Source organism: Musca vetustissima, unplaced genomic scaffold (assembly GCF_032173495.1).
Source record: "Musca vetustissima isolate MV318-11 ecotype Yass unplaced genomic scaffold, APGP_CSIRO_Mvet_v1 utg103117, whole genome shotgun sequence".
Taxonomy (NCBI): domain Eukaryota; kingdom Metazoa; phylum Arthropoda; class Insecta; order Diptera; family Muscidae; genus Musca; species Musca vetustissima.
Genome location: NW_026883355.1, coordinates 24,279 through 48,315, shown reverse-complemented (window position 1 = coordinate 48,315; position 24,037 = coordinate 24,279). Strand labels below are relative to the sequence as shown.

At 34.3% G+C, this 24,037-nt stretch overlaps 4 protein-coding genes across 4 annotated transcripts; 3 read left to right on the top strand and 1 right to left on the bottom strand.

Annotated features, from left to right (window-relative positions):
• The first annotated feature begins 8,177 nt into the window (after positions 1–8,177).
• Positions 8,178–8,898, top strand: LOC133330224 (uncharacterized). Its single transcript, XM_061538687.1, has 2 exons — positions 8,178–8,192; positions 8,266–8,898. The coding sequence occupies exons 1-2, from the start codon at positions 8,178–8,180 to the stop codon at positions 8,896–8,898; spliced, it is 648 nt and encodes a 215-aa protein (XP_061394671.1).
• Positions 8,899–15,129: 6,231 nt separating this feature from the next.
• LOC133330222 (uncharacterized) lies at positions 15,130–15,813 on the top strand. Its single transcript, XM_061538686.1, has 2 exons — positions 15,130–15,144; positions 15,205–15,813. Exons 1-2 carry the CDS (start codon positions 15,130–15,132, stop codon positions 15,811–15,813), a joined length of 624 nt encoding a protein of 207 aa, XP_061394670.1.
• A 3,778-nt stretch (positions 15,814–19,591) lies between these two features.
• LOC133330221 (uncharacterized) lies at positions 19,592–20,322 on the top strand. The gene is made up of 2 exons (XM_061538685.1): positions 19,592–19,606; positions 19,675–20,322. Exons 1-2 carry the CDS (start codon positions 19,592–19,594, stop codon positions 20,320–20,322), a joined length of 663 nt encoding a protein of 220 aa, XP_061394669.1.
• A 2,480-nt stretch (positions 20,323–22,802) lies between these two features.
• LOC133330220 (uncharacterized) lies at positions 22,803–23,518 on the bottom strand. Its single transcript, XM_061538684.1, has 2 exons — positions 23,504–23,518; positions 22,803–23,438 (listed from the first exon to the last, which is right to left on the bottom strand). Exons 1-2 carry the CDS (start codon positions 23,516–23,518, stop codon positions 22,803–22,805), a joined length of 651 nt encoding a protein of 216 aa, XP_061394668.1.
• Between the last annotated feature and the right edge of the window lie 519 nt (positions 23,519–24,037).

The following is a 24,037-nucleotide window of genomic DNA, read 5'->3' as shown; positions in this document are numbered from 1 at the left end:
GTACAACGCATATAATTTTCGATGATGATCAGATAAAAATATTGGCATGAAGTAGACCGAAAACTTTTTGTGTTTTTTTCGAGTCGATCAAGGCACGGTGAGGGGAATGTGGAGTGCTGTACAATAATTAGAAGGGCTGTAGTCGGTCAAGAGAAATATACCTCGAAATATTCCCCAAGCTCAGAATAAAGAACCACACAAAGTTAGATTTTCGTGGAAGTTGTGTAGATCATATAGTCGGCCCCGTCCGACTACTGCTCCGCTCACTGTTTTTTTATTATATTTTTCCCGTTATTTCTATTCGAAATATTTGCTTCATTTCTTTGACACATGTTTTTATTGTTTCTTTTTAATGTTTAGTAACTGCATTTTTCAATCAAATATTTATTTTCGTTCATTTTTTGTACTAAAAGTGTAGATATATCGGCATTTTCTATTTTATTATTAGTATTTACCAGTAGTGTTGGCGGTTTATTTGGGATACCATTTGTATTTTGTTTTTGCAAAATAGTCAGGCTGAATCCCAGTTTGTTGTTTTTATAAAAAACAACTATTTATTAGTGGGGAATGTATGGCATTGTTTGCCGAGGGGTAAGGCAGGGAAGACTATAGTTTCGGATCACGCCACTGATCCTCATCAGTTCCCTTAGTTTTTTGTTGGGATATTCTCCCCAGAAGCTATTGCTTCTATACAAAAAACCTTTCATACCCAAATGTCTCTTGTAACAAAGCGAAGTACTTAGCTGACCAACGACATAAACTGCATGAGAATTTCGCTGGAGCCTCACTTCGAGGTTAACAAGGCATTTACAAACAATACCACACCTTTCCCACTGTTGTGTGTTGTCACATCGCGACAAATGCACACAACGACTTTGTTGGTGTTGCTAGTATACAGCAACAAACCAAACAGTTCAACCGTGCCTGCGTCTACAACTTCAGTAGTGTTGGCGGTTTATTTGGGATACCATTTGTATTTTGTTTTTGCAAAATAGTCAGGCTGAATCCCAGTTTGTTGTTTTTATAAAAAACAACTATTTATTAGTGGGGAATGTATGGCATTGTTTGCCGAGGGGTAAGGCAGGGAAGACTATAGTTTCGGATCACGCCACTGATCCTCATCAGTTCCCTTAGTTTTTTGTTGGGATATTCTCCCCAGAAGCTATTGCTTCTATACAAAAAACCTTTCATACCCAAATGTCTCTTGTAACAAAGCGAAGTACTTAGCTGACCAACGACATAAACTGCATGAGAATTTCGCTGGAGCCTCACTTCGAGGTTAACAAGGCATTTACAAACAATACCACACCTTTCCCACTGTTGTGTGTTGTCACATCGCGACAAATGCACACAACGACTTTGTTGGTGTTGCTAGTATACAGCAACAAACCAAACAGTTCAACCGTGCCTGCGTCTACAACTTCAGTAGTGTTGGCGGTTTATTTGGGATACCATTTGTATTTTGTTTTTGCAAAATAGTCAGGCTGAATCCCAGTTTGTTGTTTTTATAAAAAACAACTATTTATTAGTGGGGAATGTATGGCATTGTTTGCCGAGGGGTAAGGCAGGGAAGACTATAGTTTCGGATCACGCCACTGATCCTCATCAGTTCCCTTAGTTTTTTGTTGGGATATTCTCCCAGAAGCTATTGCTTCTATACAAAAAACCTTTCATACCCAAATGTCTCTTGTAACAAAGCGAAGTACTTAGCTGACCAACGACATAAACTGCATGAGAATTTCGCTGGATCCGAAACTATAGTCTTCCCTGCCTTACCCCTCGGCAAACAATGCCATACATTCCCCACTAATAAATAGTTGTTTTTTATAAAAACAACAAACTGGGATTCAGCCTGACTATTTTGCAAAAACAAAATACAAATGGTATCCCAAATAAACCGCCAACACTACTGAAGTTGTAGACGCAGGCACGGTTGAACTGTTTGGTTTGTTGCTGTATACTAGCAACACCAACAAAGTCGTTGTGTGCATTTGTCGCGATGTGACAACACACAACAGTGGGAAAGGTGTGGTATTGTTTGTAAATGCCTTGTTAACCTCGAAGTGAGGCTCCAGCGAAATTCTCATGCAGTTTATGTCGTTGGTCAGCTAAGTACTTCGCTTTGTTACAAGAGACATTTGGGTATGAAAGGTTTTTTGTATAGAAGCAATAGCTTCTGGGGAGAATATCCCAACAAAAAACTAAGGGAACTGATGAGGATCAGTGGCGTGATCCGAAACTATAGTCTTCCCTGCCTTACCCCTCGGCAAACAATGCCATACATTCCCCACTAATAAATAGTTGTTTTTTATAAAAACAACAAACTGGGATTCAGCCTGACTATTTTGCAAAAACAAAATACAAATGGTATCCCAAATAAACCGCCAACACTACTGAAGTTGTAGACGCAGGCACGGTTGAACTGTTTGGTTTGTTGCTGTATACTAGCAACACCAACAAAGTCGTTGTGTGCATTTGTCGCGATGTGACAACACACAACAGTGGGAAAGGTGTGGTATTGTTTGTAAATGCCTTGTTAACCTCGAAGTGAGGCTCCAGCGAAATTCTCATGCAGTTTATGTCGTTGGTCAGCTAAGTACTTCGCTTTGTTACAAGAGACATTTGGGTATGAAAGGTTTTTTGTATAGAAGCAATAGCTTCTGGGGAGAATATCCCAACAAAAAACTAAGGGAACTGATGAGGATCAGTGGCGTGATCCGAAACTATAGTCTTCCCTGCCTTACCCCTCGGCAAACAATGCCATACATTCCCCACTAATAAATAGTTGTTTTTTATAAAAACAACAAACTGGGATTCAGCCTGACTATTTTGCAAAAACAAAATTAGTATTTACCACTACTTCTAATTCACTTCCACTTGCCAACATATTTGCACTTCAATAACAATTAGAAGTTTGATCTCAATTTGCTCAAGTAATTGCAATTGGTTCGAACTCATTTTTATGCATACGAAATTGAGCAAAAGCTGTTGCTGTTCGATCTAACTCAACTAACGAGCAGTTGCTTACTTTACTCAACTAATCGCTTTTACTCTTTTTTATGCATGAGACCCAATATATGTAGAATATACCCAAAATGGTGAAGAGTATCATATAGTCGGGCAAGTCGGAGTTTACTACTTTCCTTACTGTTTTTTTATTGTAAGACAAATGCGTATCGTTTCTTCCAAACCTAAAACATGTTCGGAGTTGGAGAAAATCAACCCTTCTAGTACCTACCCTACAAATTTTTAATATTTTGCTGATTTGCAAAATTTATAATATACCGCGAAAGTAATATCCGTTTTGGTCCAAACTTTATACAATCTAATATTTTTGCTAAAACTATAAGGGCTTATATTTTGTTGTACTTAGTTGTAAATACCTTAACGGAATATTCGATTTGGTAAAAACTCCTTTCTATTTGTCGATCTACTTCTTTGAATCTGAAAACGGAATTTATAGACCCACTCGTATAATATTTCATACATCAGCTACTTGGTTCCATTTAATTAAATTTCCGTATTCCAAAGAAAGAAAGAAAAGGGTTGGCAAAATGTTGTTGTTGTGGAAATCAAAATTCATTCATTCATCAGAATTGCAACGCAATTAGAAATAGCACATATATCTGGCTCCGGTATGAACTTAGGTTGTTGACTTCCCTCAAAATTAGCTAAATGGTGTAGCTAGGAACATTATTTTTTCGAAAATTACCAATTTTCGACCAAAAACCAAGCTGGAAATAGAGAAGATATTGAACAATTGGATTTATCCTATCACATACGATAGTTATGTAGGTCCAGAAAAAGTGTAAAAATTTCGATTGGATTTATGGTTTTTGAGTTATCATGCCCGCCAATCGTAAGAACATTGTTTCGGGAAAAACAGATTAAAGTGTTGAGAAACGCTCTCACTGCCAACTGTCGTTTACACACTTGAAATTTTAACGAGATATTCTTGCGTATTTATAGGTTTAAATTAAAGGAAAATAAAATAATGATTTTTTGAAACGAAAACCAGTAAGGAAAGTAGTAAAGTCGGACTGGGCCGACTATATAATACCCATCACAACTTTGCGTATATTCTACATATGTAGCCTAAAAGAAGTCATCTTTCAGAAGAACTTTGGCATGAAAGTAAAATATATAGGTATTGGTATACTAAGAGGTAAGTATAGGACTAATATTTCGTAATGCAACAAACTATTAGTGCTAAAAAATTTATAACACCCTCTAAAACTGTGTGTACCCTACAAAGATTCGTTGTATTCATAATTTATTCATAAAAAACAACATGTACATTTTATAACACATTTTTATTGCAAAAGACGTATTTTCACGCTATTTAACGCTATCTGCAGATTTTATGGGATTTTTATCTTTATAAAAAGTAGCAGATTTTTTCAGCTTAGAAAAGTCATAGTATTCTTCTAGGGAATTACCTGTATCAACACACACGGAACACATTTCATAATCGTATAAATTTAGATTTTTATTCTAACGATTATCTTAAATCTAATATCCACAACACAAAAGAAGACTTAATTAACGATTATTATAAATTAATGTTAGTGTTAAAGAACCAGCCAGCATCATTAGCATTATTGAACGAGAACGAAAGTGAAACAAAAACCACCTATATTCTTGGCCGAAAGAAGAAGAGACAGACATACAAAAACAAAATAACCAAGAAATCTTTTCGTAGCTAACCTTGCCGTTAAGTTAGGTTGGCGCCACACTACAAAGACTACCTGTTGCCGATGCTGCTGTTTACGACAAATACCGACAAACATAATAACATTTCAATTTCCGAATTCCAAATTCTTGTTTGATCACATAAATTTCGAAAGTTCAATAAACTTATATTGACCCACATACCAGAGAGAGACACTTAAAAAGCAAGGTACAACAACAATACAAAATCGTAATTTCCAAAATGGGTTAAACCAAATGGGTGGCTTTACAATAGTCTAAAAATAACTCATTTTGAAGAAGATTTTTATGCAAAAGACTTATTTTTACGCTATTTAGGTGTTCCACAAATTTTATGTGATTTTGTTGTTGTTGTTTTTTTTTTATTATTTAAAAAACAAAGAAATGCGTTCGATTTATTTATGCATTTTTAACACTTAGCCTCCCATGTGGATAGAAGTGTCTTGTATTCATCGATGCGTTTGTAACTTGAAGGGACATGACCCTTTGAGATTTTCACTTGAAATTTTAAAGGGGCATTCTTCAATTAGTGTAGGTTCGAATTAAATGACAAAACCAAAATTTATTTTGAAATGGCTGGTCCCCTTAACGATGTGTAGATTTACCGTAATGTTTAAGTGGCAATAATATAGTTCCACACATATAAGGACGAAATTGCTGAAAATCCATATAGCTCCTACATTTTTTCGATTTTATGTAATAGATTTCATTATCCAACAGATTTCGAAATTATCCAACAGTTCTTAATTTTCTTCATTTTTATAATTTTTTTTTTTTTAAATTCTGCCGATTTCATGATAAAACCAGTGAGCGGAGCAGTATAGTCGGACGGGGCTTACCATATGATGCCCTACACAACTACCACGAAAAGCACACTTTCGGCGGTTCTATATTCTGAGCCTGGGCAATATGTCGTGATATTTGCACCCTTTTTACCGATTATAGATCAACAACTCCCCTTTTTCTAAGTCTTACATATTTTCCAAAATGTTTTTTTCTTGAAGTGAATTTTAAAATCTTCGGTTCATTGCACCCCCTGAATGAAATCTCAACTTCACCGAAAACTATAAGCGTCGTCTTTGACCATAATCGGAACTTCATGTACAATTTCAAAGCGATCAGTGCGACATTTCTGTCCTCTAATGGAGTAATAGTAATAATAAGCACATAGTCACCTTTACTTAATTACGTATAACTCCCGCATCGGAGTACATACATCGATATAATTGGTATCAATTTGAAGATCAACAACTCATCTTGGAAGGTCAACAACTATCAACATCTCGAGTATATATCCTTCAGGAGCAAGTATATACCCCAGAATAAAAATTTTGTAATTTTTCACACAAAAGTCAGGGTCCATTTGACCCGCTAAATATTGACCGATCTTTATCATAACAGGCATGCTTATTCTTAGGCCCGATCCCGATCTTTACCAAAAGCAATAGGGGTCTTCATTGGCCATAACCCATGCTACATGCCAAATTTCGTGAAGATTGGTCCATAACTGTGGCTTGTATCGTGTTTACAAATTATAATGGACAGACGAACGGACACACATGTCTAGATCGATTCCGCTAGTCGAGATATGAGATATGATCGGTATAATTAAAGGTGGGTCTAGGAACAATATTTCGCGGCGTTACAAACTTTTGGGGCTGCACAACATTATGTACCCATCACCGTATTGTACATATTTAAAATTTTGTAAGTGGATCGGGACTGTTTTGTATACTTCGATTAAGATGCAAATTTCAGACTCTTAAGTTGGAAAACTTGGCTATGAACTTCAACGTACCGAAAATAAACCAGTAAGGAAAGTAGTAAAGTCGGACTGGGCCGACTATATGATACCCTTCACCATTTTGGGTATATTCTACATATGTATCCGAAAAGACGTCGCATTTTTGAAGCAATTTTGAAATGAAATTGAACGAACTTAAATATGTGATTTTTAGGTCTTTCTTGAACCTATGCAAAATTTCATTTCATTTGGACAAGTTTAGAGTCGTTTGTGCACAATGGGACAGATTTGTGTAAATCGATTTAAAGCAAACTTGACATACGCTATTCGGTATGCTACACTGTTTAAATTTTAATCTCAATCAGATACCTATTGATTAATTGGTGTACAATAAGCATAAATAAGTCGAAATTATATATGGAAGCTACAATATATCTATATCTGAACCGATTTGAAGCAAACTTGCCAGAGATTAATTTATATTAATTTTAGTACGTTGTGTCAATCGGCCTAGCTGTGGATCTTCAGTGCACAATTTACTTAAAATCAGACGAAAATATATATAGGAGGTGTACACATCATTCTAGACTTAATTCAATACGCTATGCCAAAATTCGTGCAAATCGAATGATTTTAAGAGACTTGGGTGTACCATTTACCTAATATCGGACGAAACTATATATGGGAGCTATATCTAAATCTGAACCGATTTTCACGAAACATAGCATACATCATTATAGACCTAATTCAATAGGCTATACCTCATTTCGTGCAAATCGAAAGATATATAGGGACTTTGGTCACCATTTACCACAAATCGGACGAAGATATATATGGGAGCTATATCTAAATCTGAACCGATTTTCACGAAACATAGCGCACATCATTCTAGACTTAATTCAGTACGTTGTGCAAAAATTCGTGCAAATCGAAAGATTTACAGGGATCTGGCGCACCAGTTATCTAAAATCGGAAATATAGGAGGGGGATATATCGAGACATGGACCTATATCTAAATTGTTCTGCAAAAACATGTTAGCCCTCCAAAAACCCCTTAAACATTTAATTTTCAAAAGCTCTCTCAAAATACCTCCGTACTATTTGTTTCTCTTTAAGAATTTCGATCCTGTGGGCCTATGAAAATGTTTCTATATGAAATCTGGGGTTTGTATTAAAGAAACAAAATATTGTACTGAGTTTGCCGAGGATATATTAAGCATTTAATTTTTCTCCAACCATGTACGAAACTCAATCTTCCCAAAAGGTTTTTCATATAGCAAGAAATTTGATATGACCATTACGAACTTAAATTCCAAAGCTTCTGGTGTAGGTAGGCACATGGTCGGCTACACTTTTCTATAGTCGTTTCATACTTCGTTTTACATAAATCAGTTATGACAAAATTTACAACGTTTACCAATGGGGAGATGATAAAATATGCATGCCGCCTTACGAAATGTGTCCAAACATGTTAGGGCTTTAAATTATGTGGTGGCAAATACATAATTCCACCAGCTGTGTTGATAATTATATATTTTACGACTTTTAGCTTGTCATACAGGTCATTCTTCATCCGAGCAAATGCAAGTTTGTATGCCATCATTAAATCACAACGTTTTATTTCAGTATAAATAAAAGAGGCTGTTACATTGATGAACGGTATCAGAATAGCTTTTCGCTTCAAGTAGTAAATTTAAAAAAAAACACACACACAAATCCCAAAATGCGTTCATTCATTGTAAGTTTTAAAGTCAGAAGATTTGAGAATCAAGGATTATTTTCATAACAATACTCTTTGTTTCCTTTTGAAGGTGTTATGTTTGGTGGCTGTGGCATGTGCGGATAAATTGGGTTACAACTATCAACCCGTTCCCCATACGGATATAGACCTCACATCAGGTGTAGGTGTAGGTATTGTTGCCCCTGCTGTAACCTATGATCCTACACCAATTGTTGAATACGAAAAGGAATTCTTTTCTTTCGCTGCTCCCGAAAGTGAATTTGTCGATCATGACGCAGCTCAACGTGTTGCTGAGGGAGTTAAGAAGGGTCTTCGTGTAATCTTCATTAAGGGTCCCGAAAATCAAGGCTTGGAAAATGCCGCTCTTGCATTGGCCAAGCAAGCTGCCCAACAAGAAACTGCCATCTATGTTTTGAACAAACAAACCGACATTGGTGAATTGGCCACTAAACTGAACAGCATCAATACCGGCAACAACCTGAAACCCGAAGTTCACTTTGTCAAATATCGTACTCAAGAAGATGCTGTCAATGCTCAACGTGTCATTCAAAGCCAATACGATTCGCTGGCTGGCAATTCGCATAGCATTAATGGTGGTGTTGCTCCTGTTCTTAACTTTGCTTCGGCTCATTCAACAGTTGGTACTGCTGCACCACAGGTGCCCAAAAATGCTTACCTTCCAACATCGGTTTTCCGTCGCTAAAACTAAGAGAGAGTTGAATACCAAAGACATGTTATTATTGTTGAACGTTGTTTAGTTTTAGTTAATAAAGAAATTCTTTAAATAAATCAATATTCTTTTAATATTAGAGCAAATAAGAAAATGTGGTGGTAAATGTTGTCATATTACGATCAGTAGTAACTCATACATATAAGTCGAAATCATAAACGTAAACCGAAATAATAGCCGGTGATTTTGGCTAAAACAATCTTGGAAAAAATCTAGAATTTTAGTTTGGTCATAGTTTTCTGTTAATACAGGGACGAAGTAAAATTGGAAGGCTGTAATCCTTCCATCGATGAATATTCGAATATATGAACGGACTGACCAAATAAAAATTTAGTATCGGTTGCAGAACGAAATGTTTATGGATCCAATTTCATTCCTTTAAAAATGCGACGTCTGTTAGGATTCATCTGTTGAATATACCCAAAGTGGTGAAGGGTATCATATAGTCGGCCCCGTCCGACTTTACTACTTTCCTTACTGGTTTATATTAAAATATATATCTAATTTGTTACGCATTTTTAGTTTGTTTCTAAGACTCTGTTGTAATCATTTCACCTGCGGAGGATAGCGAGATAAACAATTAGAACGTAAGGTTCGATAATGAACTATAGCCGCATTTAGACCTAGCCCCTGTGTGGAGGTTCCAGAAGGAGTGGACCGATATTCCCCATCTTCGAATTTGAACTAAATTTAAAAGAAATAAAAAGATGGGCAAAGTTTGGATGAAATCTAAATTTTCTGATACGAAACATGTGGTCTAGAACCAATATTTCGATGAGGCACATTTTCACCGTGTTAAAGTGTATATGTACACCCTCATTAGCCATAAGGCTGAGTGTATAATTATCCATTAAAACTTTCTGAAATTAATATTAATATTTACATTTTGGTTTATATAATCCGTTTTTAGAAATGTCGGTATAGGTCCACTTTTTGGTATGTTCCCTATATTTTAATTTCTAGTACCTGTCATTATATATATGGTGGAGGGTATCCAAAGTTCGGCCCGGCCGAACTTAATGCTTTTTCACTTGTTTTCATTTGTAATCAGGAGGGTGACATAAGCTTAGGCCTGATATATATAGTTGTCCTTGTATTTGATAAAAATTAAGGCAAAATTCTAAATTCAAATTGAAAATTTATTTTAAAACATTTTTCACAAAGTAACAATTTATTAAACAATAACATCGTACATATAACAGAAAATATTTAACACAAGTAAACCCTTTTTAAAGACGTAACACCATAGAGGGCAAGTAAGCATTCTTTGGGGAATTAACATGAGCCACAACTTCCATACTTTGAGATGCAAAATTAAGAACCGTTGCTAAACCACCATTAATATTACGCGATTGTCCACCCAACGAATCATATTGACTTTAAATGGTGTGTTGAGCATGAACGGCATCTTCAGCGATACGATATTTAACAAAATGAACTTCAGGTTTCGGTGCAGCTCCATTTTGAATCGCATTAAATTTGTTAGCCAATTTTTTTTAATTTCAATTGTATGTTTTATTTCCCCCACTTTTTGACCGTTGTCTTTACCTGATTTCTACATGCATCTTCTATGATCAACAGGTAGATTTAATTAATAAATAACCTAATTTAAAATACAAGAGTGGGTGCTAAAATGTTTGTGTACATTAGATAAATACTTCCGAATATCTCAATTAAGATACATTTAAAACGAGTTTGTGATGAACCTATAGCATATAACAGCATACGTAACGTTCGATAAGTTAATGAAAAACATGTTACATACCACATAACTTGCTTGCTCTGGTGATTAATGACTATGATAGGTTCTATTGACGTCAGCAACGTCTAGGAGAAGATACCGGACACAACAAATAAACGGTCATTTAAATAAATTAAAATAACCAGATATCGTTCAGAGTGCATGAAACAAGAATATAAAAAATTAAAAAAAATATATACAATATATATAATTTTGTATTTGTAATTAGTTTTTATTGTAGAAGATAATATATTACTTAAATTTAGTTTTCTATTGTAGGTTATAATCTTGTCAGCAATGACCTATCCCAATTAATGTGGGTATTTGGTACCAAATTTTGCCTGAAATTCGATATACATTTATCATTAAATGATTTAAACAAATGGACCTTTACCTCGTTTATTAATACATGGTCTGTCAGACGGACATGCATAAATCGACAAAGAATCTATTGCTGAAGGATGCCTTTAATTGACTTTCAAATCCTAAACATTGACTTGGTGATTTAGGCGATTCATGAAGCATAGATATAAGCAAAAACAAAAACTAGAACCAGTAAGGAAAGTAGTAAAGTCGGACGGGGCCGACTATATGATACCCTTCACCACTATGGGTATATTAAACAGGACTATTCATGTTAATGGATGAAATAAAATATGTGATTTTTATCTAAAGTATGTATACATAAAGTATGTAAATCGACTTCAAACAAATATAAATAGAAACACAACTACGTAATTCTATGCTCAACTTTGTACGTTGTGCAAACTTTGATGTCAATCTGACTCACATGAGGAGTTTGATGCACAATTTACTTAAAATCGGGCGAAAATATACAGTGGTGGTCACAGAATTAAAACATTCACTGTGGTAAACTTTTTTTGATCAGTCCTCGATTCGATTGAAGTATTTTTGAAAATTTTTTAATTCAGAACACTTCGATATACTGCAATTAAGAGATTTAGTGTGAAAATAGAAAATTATTGCATGCAATTTTTCCATAAATAACGGTTTTTATGAAAATACATCGACTTTGAAGTGACCATATAATTAAAACATTGTGTGACTTTTTACTTTACTGCATTTTTTGAAAATATTTTTAAAAAAGCTCTTTAATTTAGTTAAATTATGTAAACTAAGCACTGTTAGAATCATTTACAGATAACTATTTCTGAAAAAAATCTGTAAATCTATCAAAATTGCCAAAAATTTGTACAGTACACATAACATTCAGAAAACACCCTTATTATAGAAAATAAAAGTCCGAATGCACCAGAAATTGCTAGAATTAGTAAAAAACAATTAATAATTTTCAAAATAAATAAATATTTGAAATAAAAACTCAAAAAATGGGAATAAACCTAAAGGAACGATTCAAATTGGATAGCCTTTACTGAAGAAGGCTAGAATATTTTTGCAGTATGTGAGAAAATATCGATCGATATTGGCATTTATTACTCGTCAAATCGATTGTTCGTTCTGTTGTGACTGATATATTTTTTGATAAAATATATTCTCTACTACTCGAACAATCGTTTTGATATAATAAATGCCAATATCGATCGATATTTTCCAACATGCTGCAAAAATATGCTGGCCTTCTTCAATAAAGGCTATCGAAGTTGAATCGTTCCTTTAGGTTAATTCCCATTTCCTGCGTTTTTATTTCAAATATTTATTTATTTTGAGAATAATTTATTGTGTTCTACTAATTCTAGCAATTTCTGGTGCATTCGGACTTTTATTTTCTATAATAATGGTGTTTTCTGAATGTTAGGTGTACTGTACACATTCTTGGCAATTTTGATAGATTGTACAGATTTTTTTCAGAACTTTTTATCTGCAAATGATTCTAACAGTGCTTAGTTTACATAATTTAACTCAATTAACGAGCTTTTTTAAAAATATTTCAAACGAATCGAGGGCTGATCAAAAATGTTTTCCACAGTAAATGTTTTAATTCTGTGACTACCACTGCATATGGAAGCTCTATCCAAATATTAAGCGATTTTAAACAAACTTTTCACAGGTTAGGTTATACTAATTTCAGAACGTTTTGTTCCTATTGGCTCCTTGGTGCGTTAATTACTTAAAATCAATCTATAATAAAAGGGAGCTATATCTAAATCTGGACCGATTTTCACGAAACAAGGCTGACATCACTCTAGGCTCAATTCAGTACGTTATGCCAAATTTCGTGCAAATCGAAAGATATATAGCGACTTTGGTGCACCATTTACATGAAATCGGACGAAACTATATATGGGAGCTATATCTAAATCTGGACCGATTTTCTCGAAACTTGGCACACATCACTCTAGGCTCAATTCAGTACGTTGTGCCAAATTTCGTGCAAATCGAAAGATATATAGAGACTTTGGGGCACTTTGTGGCATGAAATCGGACGAAAATATATATGGGAGCTATATGTAAATCTGAACCGATTTTCTCGAAACTTGGCACACATCACTCTAGGCTCAATTCAGTACGTTGTGCCAAATTTCGTGTAAATCGAAAGATATATAGGGACTTTGGGGCACCATTTACATAAAATCGGACGAAAATATATATGGGAGCTATATCTAAATCTGAACCGATTTTCTCGAAACTTGGCACACGTCACTCTAGATTCAATTCAGTACGTTGTGCCAAATTTCGTGCAAATTGAAATATATATAGGGACTTTGGTGCACCATTTACATGAAATCGGACGAAACTATATATGGGAGCTATATCTAAATCTGGACCGATTTTCACGAAACTTGGCAGACATCATTCTAGACCTAAATGATTAGGCTGTACCAAATTTCGTGCAAATCGAAAGATATATAGGGACCGTTTACATTAAATCGGTTAAATATATATGGGAGCTATATCTAAATCTGAACCGATTTTTCCCAATTTCAATAGGGTTCGTCCTTGGGCCGAATAAGTGACTTATCCCAAATTTCATCCAATTCGGATCATAAATGCGACCTGTAATTTGTTTACAATTTAACATGGACACACAGACAGACGGACGGATGGACATGCATAAATCGATTTATGCATATTCTCAAAAGGAAACATGTGTCTATCTCGTTTCCTTTTGCCTGTTACAAACATATGCACAAAGACATAATACCCTGTACCACAGTGTGGTGAAGGGTATAAAAACTTCGTTAATTTTTGGGTGGCCTGAACTTTCCATACTCTCCATCTCGAGTTAGACGTGTAAAATACCTTTAATTGTCGGGACCTTTATAAATGATTTTTGGTTGCAAGAGAATGGAGCCAGTTCGATTAAGAAGCATTCCTTAAAATGCCAAATAATAATTATGCCAAAATTTCTATAATAACTAGTAAGAAAAGTACAAACAGCGAACGGGACCGACAATGTGATACCCTTCATCACTATGGATACATACAAGAGATGTTTATTTTAACAGGAGTTGCATGTTTGAAGGACGTCAATTGGACAAAGTGAGAGTGATTTACATAAAATTGGACGAAAACATATATGGGAGCTTTATCTATAAAAATATTACTAAATAGATCTGAATCGATTTCAACGAAACTTCACATACGTCAAATTTTGTCCCAAGAGAAAAAATATTAAAATAGTTGTTCTCTTGGGACCTAAAATCGGTCCGAAATATATATGTAAGCTATATATTAGTCTGAACCGATTTAAAAAAAAAATCATATTCGTCAATCTGTACTTATTTCTTTAAGTGGAGCAAAACTTTTTCACAATCTAACAAATCTTCAGAGTTTGGGGTACCATTTTCCTATATGGGAGCTGTAACAAAATTTGAATGGATTTTAATAAAACTTCACATACGTCCATATAGACGATTTTCCAATTTGATTTGCTTAACAATGGTGTGCATTAAATTTACCAAAATATTGGGATGCGAAAAAATAATAATTTTGTGATTTATGTATTTGTCCCATTAACATAAATTCCTAATACACACCCGCATGTGTAAAACAAAAAAACTAAATGAAACACCAAAGACAAATCAATCGATTAATTTATCTCTTGATGACATATCCATCAACGTTCGATAGATTATTAACTAAACATAATACAACAATAGATAATCAAATTGACCGCAACAAATTTCCGATTATTGCAAACTATTAATGATAAATGGATTTTTTCGATTAAATTGTTTCGAATCAAACTTGTGGCTCCGACATTCTATGGGTTGCTGCAATTATTTTGTTGAATGCATTCAAGGCTTCTGTCTAATTGCTGGCTCCATTTCAATGTTGATTGCTTTATAGACCAATTAATGGTTATTTTATATACTTGAGACATTAAAAAAATGGGGAAATGTGACAAGAAAAATTATGTCCCTATTATATGATAGATATGAAGAATCATCGATAGAAATTTTATATAAAAATGGTCATTTGCAATACGTAATACAGTCCAATTTAAACTTTAAGAATTAGTAGTATAACAAAAATCTAAAATGCGCGGTATCATTGTAAGTTAATTTTTAATAAATTAAAATATCATAACTTAAAATAATGTGTTCACATTGCAGATCTTATCCATAATTGCAACCGTTTGTGCCGGTCAAATGGGTTATGATTATAAACCCGTTCAGACATCAATGTCTTCACTAAACCCCATTCCCGCCCATAGAGATGAAATTCCAAGTGGTTCTGGTTCCCATACAGAATTTTATACGTTCTCCGCTCCAGAGGATGAATTCAATGATGCCAGTGAATTACAACGTGCTTTAGGAAATGCCAAACCAAAACTACGTGTTGTCTTCATAAAAACCCCGGAGAACAAAGCTTTGGAAAATGCCGCCTTGGCATTGGCCAAACAAGCTGCCCAACAAAAAACCGCCATCTATGTTCTCAACAAACAAACCGATGTCGGGGAATTGGCTAACAAATTTAATGCGATTCAAAAGGGAGCTGCGCCGAAACCTGAAGTTCATTTTGTTAAATATCGTACTGCTGAAGATGCCGTTCATGCTCAACACACCATTCAAAGTCAATATGATTCGTTGGGTGGACAATCGCGTAATATTAATGGTGGTTTGGCAACGGTTCTTAATTTTGCATCTCAAAGTATGGAAGTTGTTGCTCATGTCAATTCCCCAAAGAATGCCTACTTGCCCTCTATGGTGTTGCGTCTTTAAAAAGGGTTTACTTGTGTTAAATATTTGCTGTTATATGTATTGTTATCGACTTTGTGTAAAATGTTATTCAATTATTATTATTAAATTTTCAATAAATTTTCAGTACTTAGAATGTTGCCTTAATTGTTATCAAATACAAGGGTAAATATATATTTCAGGCCTAAGCTTATGTCACCCTCCTGACTACAACACGTAGATAGGAAACTTCGGTTGTTTTCTGAAAAAAATATATTTATTTGGGTGATTTGTGAAAACATGAACTTATATCGATAATTTCCTGCAGGTGAAATGATTACAACAGAGTCTTAGAAACAAACTAAAAATGCGTAACAAATTAGATATCTATTTTAATATAAACCAGTAAGGAAAGTAGTAAAGTCGGACTGGGCCGACCATATATATGGATATATTCTACATATATATCCTAAAAGACGTCGAATTTTCGAAGGAACATTGACATGAAATTGAACGAACTTAAATATGTGATTTTTATTTATATCTAAACCGACTAACATCAATCCCTACAAATATCATTCTGCAACCTATCCTAAATATTGTAAATCGATTTGAAACAAACTTGACACACGCCACACTGTTTATAGTTTAATCTCAATCAAACACCCATTGATTATTTGGTGTACAATACACATGAATAAGTGGAAATTATACATGGAAGCTATGCTATATCTATATCTGAACCGATTTCAAGGAAACTTGCCAGATATTAATTTATATTAACTTCAGTAGGGGTCTTTAGTGCATCATTTACTTAAAATCGGACGAAAATATATATAGGAGGTTTTTGTAAATCTGATCCGATTTTCACGAAACTTTGCACACATCATTCTAGACGTAATTCAGTACGCCATACCAAAATCGAAAGACTTTCACGAATCTTTGCACACATTATTCTAGACTTAATTCAGTACGGTATACCAAAATTCATGCAAATAAAAAGATTTGCAGGGACTTTGATGGAACATTTACTTAAAATCGGGCGAAACTATATATGGGAACTATATCTAAATCTGAACCGATTTTCCCGAAATTTAGCACACATTATTGTCAACTTAATTTAGTACGCTATGCCAAAATTCGTGCAAATCTAATGATTTTCAGGGACTTTGGTGCACCATTTACCTAAAATCGGACGAAAATATATATGAGAGCTAAATCTACATCTGAACCGATTTTCTCCAATTTCAAAAGGGTTCTTCCTTGGGCCCAACCAGTGGGCTGTGCCAAATTTCATCCAATTCGGATCATAAATGCGACCTGTACTTTGCTCTCAAAAATACATGGACGGACGGAAGGAACCATGGGTCTATCTCGATTCATTTTGCCTGTTACAAACATATGCACAAAGACCTAATACCCTGTACCACAGTGTGGTGAAGGGTATAAAAAGGGGGTTATGTGGGGACTACCCCAAAAAGGGGGCGAATATTAATAATTTTTGGTAGGAAGATTTGTTACCATATTTGTTACCCAAAATACCGAAAATTAGAGTTACCCTTATATGGGGGCTATCCGTAAAAATTGACCTATATTCATAATTTTTCGGTTATTTAGTACCTATTATGAACTCAAAATACTAAATTAAAGCTAATTCGGCGGAAAAATACGATCAAAATCCCAAAAATACTGAAAATTAGAAGGTGCCGTTATATTGAGGCTACCAGAAAAAGTGGACCTATATTTATTATTTTTTGTGGAGACATTTAGTACCCAATAAGGACCCAATGTAGCAAATTTCAGCGAATTCGGTTGAAAAGCGCGCTCAAGAACCCCAAAATACCGAAAATTGGGGGGTACCCTTATATGGGAGCTACGCCTAAACGTGGACAGATGAAGCCCATTTTCGAACTTGACCTGCCGCTGACAAAAGACGACTCTATGCAAAATTTTGGCGATCTATCTCAATTCGTTTAGACGCTATAGTGAATACAACAGACGTACAGACGGACATGCTTAAGTCGTCATAGAATTTTACCCTGTTCAAGAATATATATACTTTATAGGGTCGATGCGTTACAAACGGAAAAACAAAACTAATATACCCTCCATACTATGGTGGAGGGTATAAAGATAAGAGATATTTAATTGGGTGATTGACATGAAATTTTACACAACGTACAAAATTGAGCATGGAATAATGAAGTTGAGTTTTGTAGAAATACAGACATAGCCCAACGGATGTCCGATTGATATTTGCTTGAAATCGATTTACATAATTTTGTCCCATTGTAAGAAACCAATGACATTTTTACGGATTGATCTAAGTCGGTTCACATTAAGATAAAGATCACATATTTTTGTTCATCCAATTTCATGTTAATTGTCCTTCAAAAAATGCGACGTATTTTAGAATGCTTCTGTTTAATATACAAATAGTGATGAAGGGTATAATGTAGTCGGCCCCGTTCGACTTTACTACTCTCCTTACTGATTTTCTGATCATGAATATATATAGTTTATGTGCTATAAATATGCCAATGGTTTGCACTCTAGATAATCTTCCGCCTTTCAGGAAACATGGAACTTCGTATACCAAATGCCCTATATCTAAAGACTAAATCGGAATTTTTCGTATGGTATTACATTGAGTGATTTTTTGAATGATTTTTCTAGAAGTCTATTCAAATTGAAATATAGTTTCTTTTTCATTAGACTGTGTACAGATGACACATTCACATTTAACTACAGTTTCAATACATTTGTTTCCCGTTTCCATGGTACACAAATTAATCTCTTATTTTTTCTTATAAGATAACTTATTCCTGGTTAAATGAAGTTTACCCATTAGTCACCTTAAAGCATTTGGTGGAAGATATTATGATCGATCTTAACATTTTTTATCAATCTGTTTATATATTTTTCTTTTTTATAATAATGAACAATTTTATAAGCAAAAATTTCCAAAGGTCAATGTTTAATTGCTACGAAAAGTCTTTTGTTTATAAAAAGTCAATGATAAAGTCATAATAAAATATATTGCCTTGGCGATGACCCTCTAAGGAATTTTTATTTTAATTAATATGCAAAATATTATTTTTATTATTTTATATTTTTAATGGTAATTAATATAAAATGTAAATATGGCAGAGGCTATGATATCTGAAACTAAAACAAAATATTTGTTTGTTTGGCACAAAATCAATGGCAAAATTCGAAATTAGGTTTATTTGATGTTGACACCCACAACTTTTGATTTATGCAAATATTGACATACAGTGGAGTCTGGTAGTAAATAAAATGGATGTTGTGAATTTAAAGATTTCAAACGAATTTCACAAACATATAAAAACCTATACAATACAATAATATATTTGAATAGAAACGACCCATTTCAGAATTATAAAAAAAAGTTTACCATTTACCAGATAAAATAAATTTAAAGAGCAAAATAAAAGTTAAAGAGGAATTTCCAACCGAATTAGATAGGTTGAATACCTCTTCGGTTTCAAATTAATTCATATTAACTACAGTATTTTTTTAGTACAATGATTAAAAATGATAAAATCTTTGTATTCGTTTTGCTCCACTGTATTTGCAAATCAACAAGACGTGAAGCCAAGAGAAATTCCCGAAATGGCATCTCGTTGCCAAAAATAAACTTACAACTTAGTTCTTCAAATATCATGCCACAAATAAGTCAAATATGGTTACCAACTAAAAACTCATATTCATATAAAAAGAAGTCGTATTCTGATTAAAATTCATAGTTACAATCTTGATATCATAACGAAATATACCAAAGGAAATTCAAAGAATCAAAATGCGTTCATTTATTGTAAGTTAATTTCATTCGGAATTTAAAGATTCGAATATTTTCTAATATTTTCATCTCCACTTTTATAGATCTTGTGCATAGTTGGCTGGGCTAGTGCCGGTCGCTTGGGTTACAACTATGAACCATCAGTTAGTATTAGCGGTGTACCATTCGGAGGTTACAGTTCTCCATCATACAGTTCCCCATCGTATAATACACCCTCATTCCCCGCTCCCCCAGCCGTCGAATTGAATAAAGAATTCTACACATTTTCTGCACCAGAAAATGATTTCAATGATCTACATTTGGCTGAACAAGTAGCGAGTACTTTGAAACAATCAGTTCGTGTCATCTTTATCAAGGGTCCTGAAAATCATAGTTTGGAAAATGCCGCTTTGGCTTTGGCCAAACAAGCTGCCCAACAACAAACAGCCATCTATGTACTCAACAAACAACCTGATCTTAATGAGTTGGCCCATAAACTTAATAGTCTTGGCACCAACCACAACTTTCGACCCGAAGTCCATTTTGTTAAATACCGCACCCCAGAAGATGCTGTCAATGCCCAACATGCCATCCAAAGCCAATACGATTTATTGGGCGGTAGCTCACAGAATTTTAATGGTGGTGTTGCTCCTGTTATTAACTTTGCTTCAGAAGCTCCAGTTGCGACATCTGGAACTGTGAAGTTTCCAGATAATACATATTTGCCATCATCGATTTTTCATAAACGGTAGACTATATAATGACAGTTGTTATTTTAGTGTTTTAAGAATTATATTCAAATAAAAGAGTTATTAAAAATATTAAAAATCGCAAAATTTAGTCGGGAAAACTGCACCACAGAAAATCCTGTAACAAAAGGTACAAACCACATTGGGTATATGCAAAGTGGGGATTTTCAAAGATTGCATGTTTAAAGAATATTTTTGTCCGGGATCAGTAGATCTCGAAGCGTGGACTTTTAAAGAGTGTTTTTTTTTACAATCAGTAGATAGGTAGTAGAAAATTTGTTCAAGGATTTGCAGTTCAAGAAGTGTGGATTTTAATTTTTTCCACTATCAGCAGATCAAGAAGCGTGAAGTTTTAAAGATTTTTTTTAACTGCCAGCAGATCAAGAAGCGTGGATTTTTAAAGAAAAAAATTTTAAGGATCATAAGGTTCGGAGTCTTAAATTTAAAAAAAAATATTTTTCAGGGATCAGCAGGCCAGGAGGCTTGGATTTTAAATATATATAAATATATATTTTCAGGAAAGAACAGGTCAGCAAGCCTGGATTTATAAGAATATCAGCAGGTCACGAGTCTTGGATTTTTGATGAATATTTTTAAGGGATCGCCAGGTCAGGAGGCTTAGATTTTAAATATATATAAATATATTTTTTCAGGGAAGAGCAGGTCAGCAAGCTTGAATTTTTAAATATTTTTTTTCAGCGAACAGCAGAAGGTAACTAAGCGTGGATCTCTAAAAAAAATTTTATGGAACCAGAAGGTCAGTAAGCGTGGACCTTTAAAGAAAAATTTTTTTCTAGGATCAGCAGGAAGCGTAGATTTCTAAAAAATATTTTTTAAGTATCAGAAGGATAGAAAGCGTGAATTTTTGAAGAATATTTTTCAAGGATCAGCAGGACAGGAAGCGTAGATTTCTAAAAAATATTCGTTAAAGGAAATATTTGTTAAGCGTGGACCTTTAAAGAACACATTTTTTCAAGGATCTGCAGGAAGCGTAGATTTCTAAAAAATATTTGTTAAAGGAAATATTTATTAAGCGTAGACCTTTAAAGAACAAATTTTTTCAAGGATCTGCAGGAAGCGTAGATTTCTAAAAAATACTTGTTAAAGGAAATATTTGTTAAGCGTCGACCTTTAAAGAACAAATTGTTTCAAGGATCAACAGGAAGCGTAGATTTCTAAAAAATATTTTTTAAGGATCAGAAGGATAGAAAGCGTGGATCTTTAAAGAATATTTTTCAAGGATCAGCAGGCCAGGAAGCGTAGATTTCTAAAAACATATTTAGATTTCTAACAAATATTTTTTTAAGGACCAGAAGGCCACTAAGCGAGGATTTCTAAAACTTATTTGTTAAAGGACTTTAAATAATATGCCTTCAAGGATAAGCAGATCAGGAAGCGTAGATTTATAAAAAAATTGTTTTAAGGAACCAGAAGGACCTTTAAAAAACAATTTTTAAGGATCAGAAGGATAGAAAGCGTGGATCTTTAAAGAATATTTGTTCAAGGATCAGCAGTTCAGGAAGCGTAGATTTCTAAAAAAAAATTTTTAAAGGATCAGAAGGTCAGTAAGCATGGATCTTTAAAGAATATCATCAAGCGTGGATTTCTAAAAAATATTTTTTCAAGGATCAGCATGTCAGGAAGGGTGGATTTTTAAACTACACTTTTCAAGAATCTGTATTTCAGGAAGCGGGATTTAAAAAAATAACTTTTCGAGGATCAGTACGCCAGGAAGGGTGGATTTTAAAACCATGTTTTCAATGTTCAATAGATCCTGACCTATAGATCATTGAAAAAAAAAACATTTTTTTCAATGACCAGCATTTTTGGAAAACTTTTCACCCCGTTTTCGGAACGTTGAAAGTCTCAGCCAAGTTTTCCAATCTTAGTGTCAGTAGGTAGTTATTTATTTTGAAGGAATTTAGATATTTTTAATACGTTTTGTAATACACGATGAGAACATATCAATATATTGTCAGAATACAAAATATAATTGACCAATTTAAATTTAATTGTGTCCCCTTGGTAATAATTACTTATGCTATTTGTTTAGGAGACGAGTTAAATTTTTTAAAGAACATTTTTGCAAGGACCAGCAGTTCAGGAAGCGTGGATGTTTGAAGATTTTTTTTTTCATGTAGCTCAGGAAATAGGTATGTTGTCAGATTCAAAAGTCCAGGTGAATTTTTTGAAGGTATTAATTTCCGAAAACGGCAAGTAAGAGTCGAAGTCTATATACAAAATTCGCAGCAAAATGACCTAGGGCATGAAGAATGTTGTATATTCGAATTTACCGATTATAAATTCCGATATCAGTTCTGAAATATAAATATAATGTTGAAATTCTTCTATCGTGCGTGGAGATATATGCAAACCCAAAGCATTTGATTACATTAATGTTTTTATTTTATTTTTTAACAATTCTAATTTTTAACACTAATCAACAACAATACATCAGTCTTTCTTTGGTATTTCTAAGCTTCTTAGTGACGGAAAACCGATGATGGCAAATAAGCATTCTGGGGAGTTTGGGCTGTGGCAGTACGAACAGCTGGTTGAGAAGCAAAGTTCAGAACTGGAGCAACACCACCATTAACACTGTGAGATGGACCACCCAATAAATCGTATTGGCTTTGGATGGCACGTTGGGCATTGGCAGCATCTTCAGGGGTACGGTACTTGACGAAGTGAACTTCGGGTTTCTGGTTGTTGTTGGCACCCAATTGGTTAAGTTTGTTGGCCAATTCACCAAGATCGGTTTGTTTGTTGAGCACATAGATGGCAGTTTCTTGTTGGGCAGCTTGTTTGGCCAAAGCCAAAGCGGCATCTTCCAAACCATTGTTTTCGGGTCCCTTGATGAAGACAACACGAAGACCCTTGTTCAAGCTACCAGCAACACGTTCAGCGGCATGAGGATCATTGAATTCACCTTCGGGGGCAGAGAATGTATAGAATTCCTTTTCCAATTCAGCAACAGGAGCATAGGTGGGAGCAACAACGCTAGCACTACCACCACCAACAGCTCCGCGAACGAAAGAAGTTCCACTGTTGGATTGACCAACGGGTTGGTAATTATAACCCAATTTGTCGGCACAGGCTACAGCCACTAAGCATAAAACCTAGGAAATTAAAACGCTTTATTAGTACTCGCTTTTCTACCACTCTCGGTTTGTTTTTAACTTACAATAAAGGCACGCATTTTTTGGATTGTTTTTTTTATGGATGATTGCTGTTTGAAATCGAAACAATTTCTGTACACATTAATCTATGTGACGACCTTTTTTATACAAATCCCATTCCAATCAACTTCTACAAAATTAGTTTGTCTTAACCAAAAAACTCTCTTCATCGATTCTCTCAGATTCTTCGTGTGTTTTGTAAACGTTATCAGGTACTTCTTTAGGTTATCATGATAATCCACCCATACATAGAAATTCTGCAAGAATTTTGCCATTTAATACAGATGAATCGGCGGTGCAGTAGTATTTGTATAACCTAACTTGATTTTCAAAACATAATGTGAAGATCATCTGCTCAATGGTAATCATTGGAATTTCTATTGTTCAGGGCGGCGGCAGTTTCTCGTAATAATATTCGTTTTGTGTTTTATATTAAATATTCATAACTTATGGCGGTGTTTAATAAGTAGCGGGAAATATTTAAAAAATGGAATTTATTTATTTATGTCTTGTGAACCACAAAATTAGTAATGCGGCAG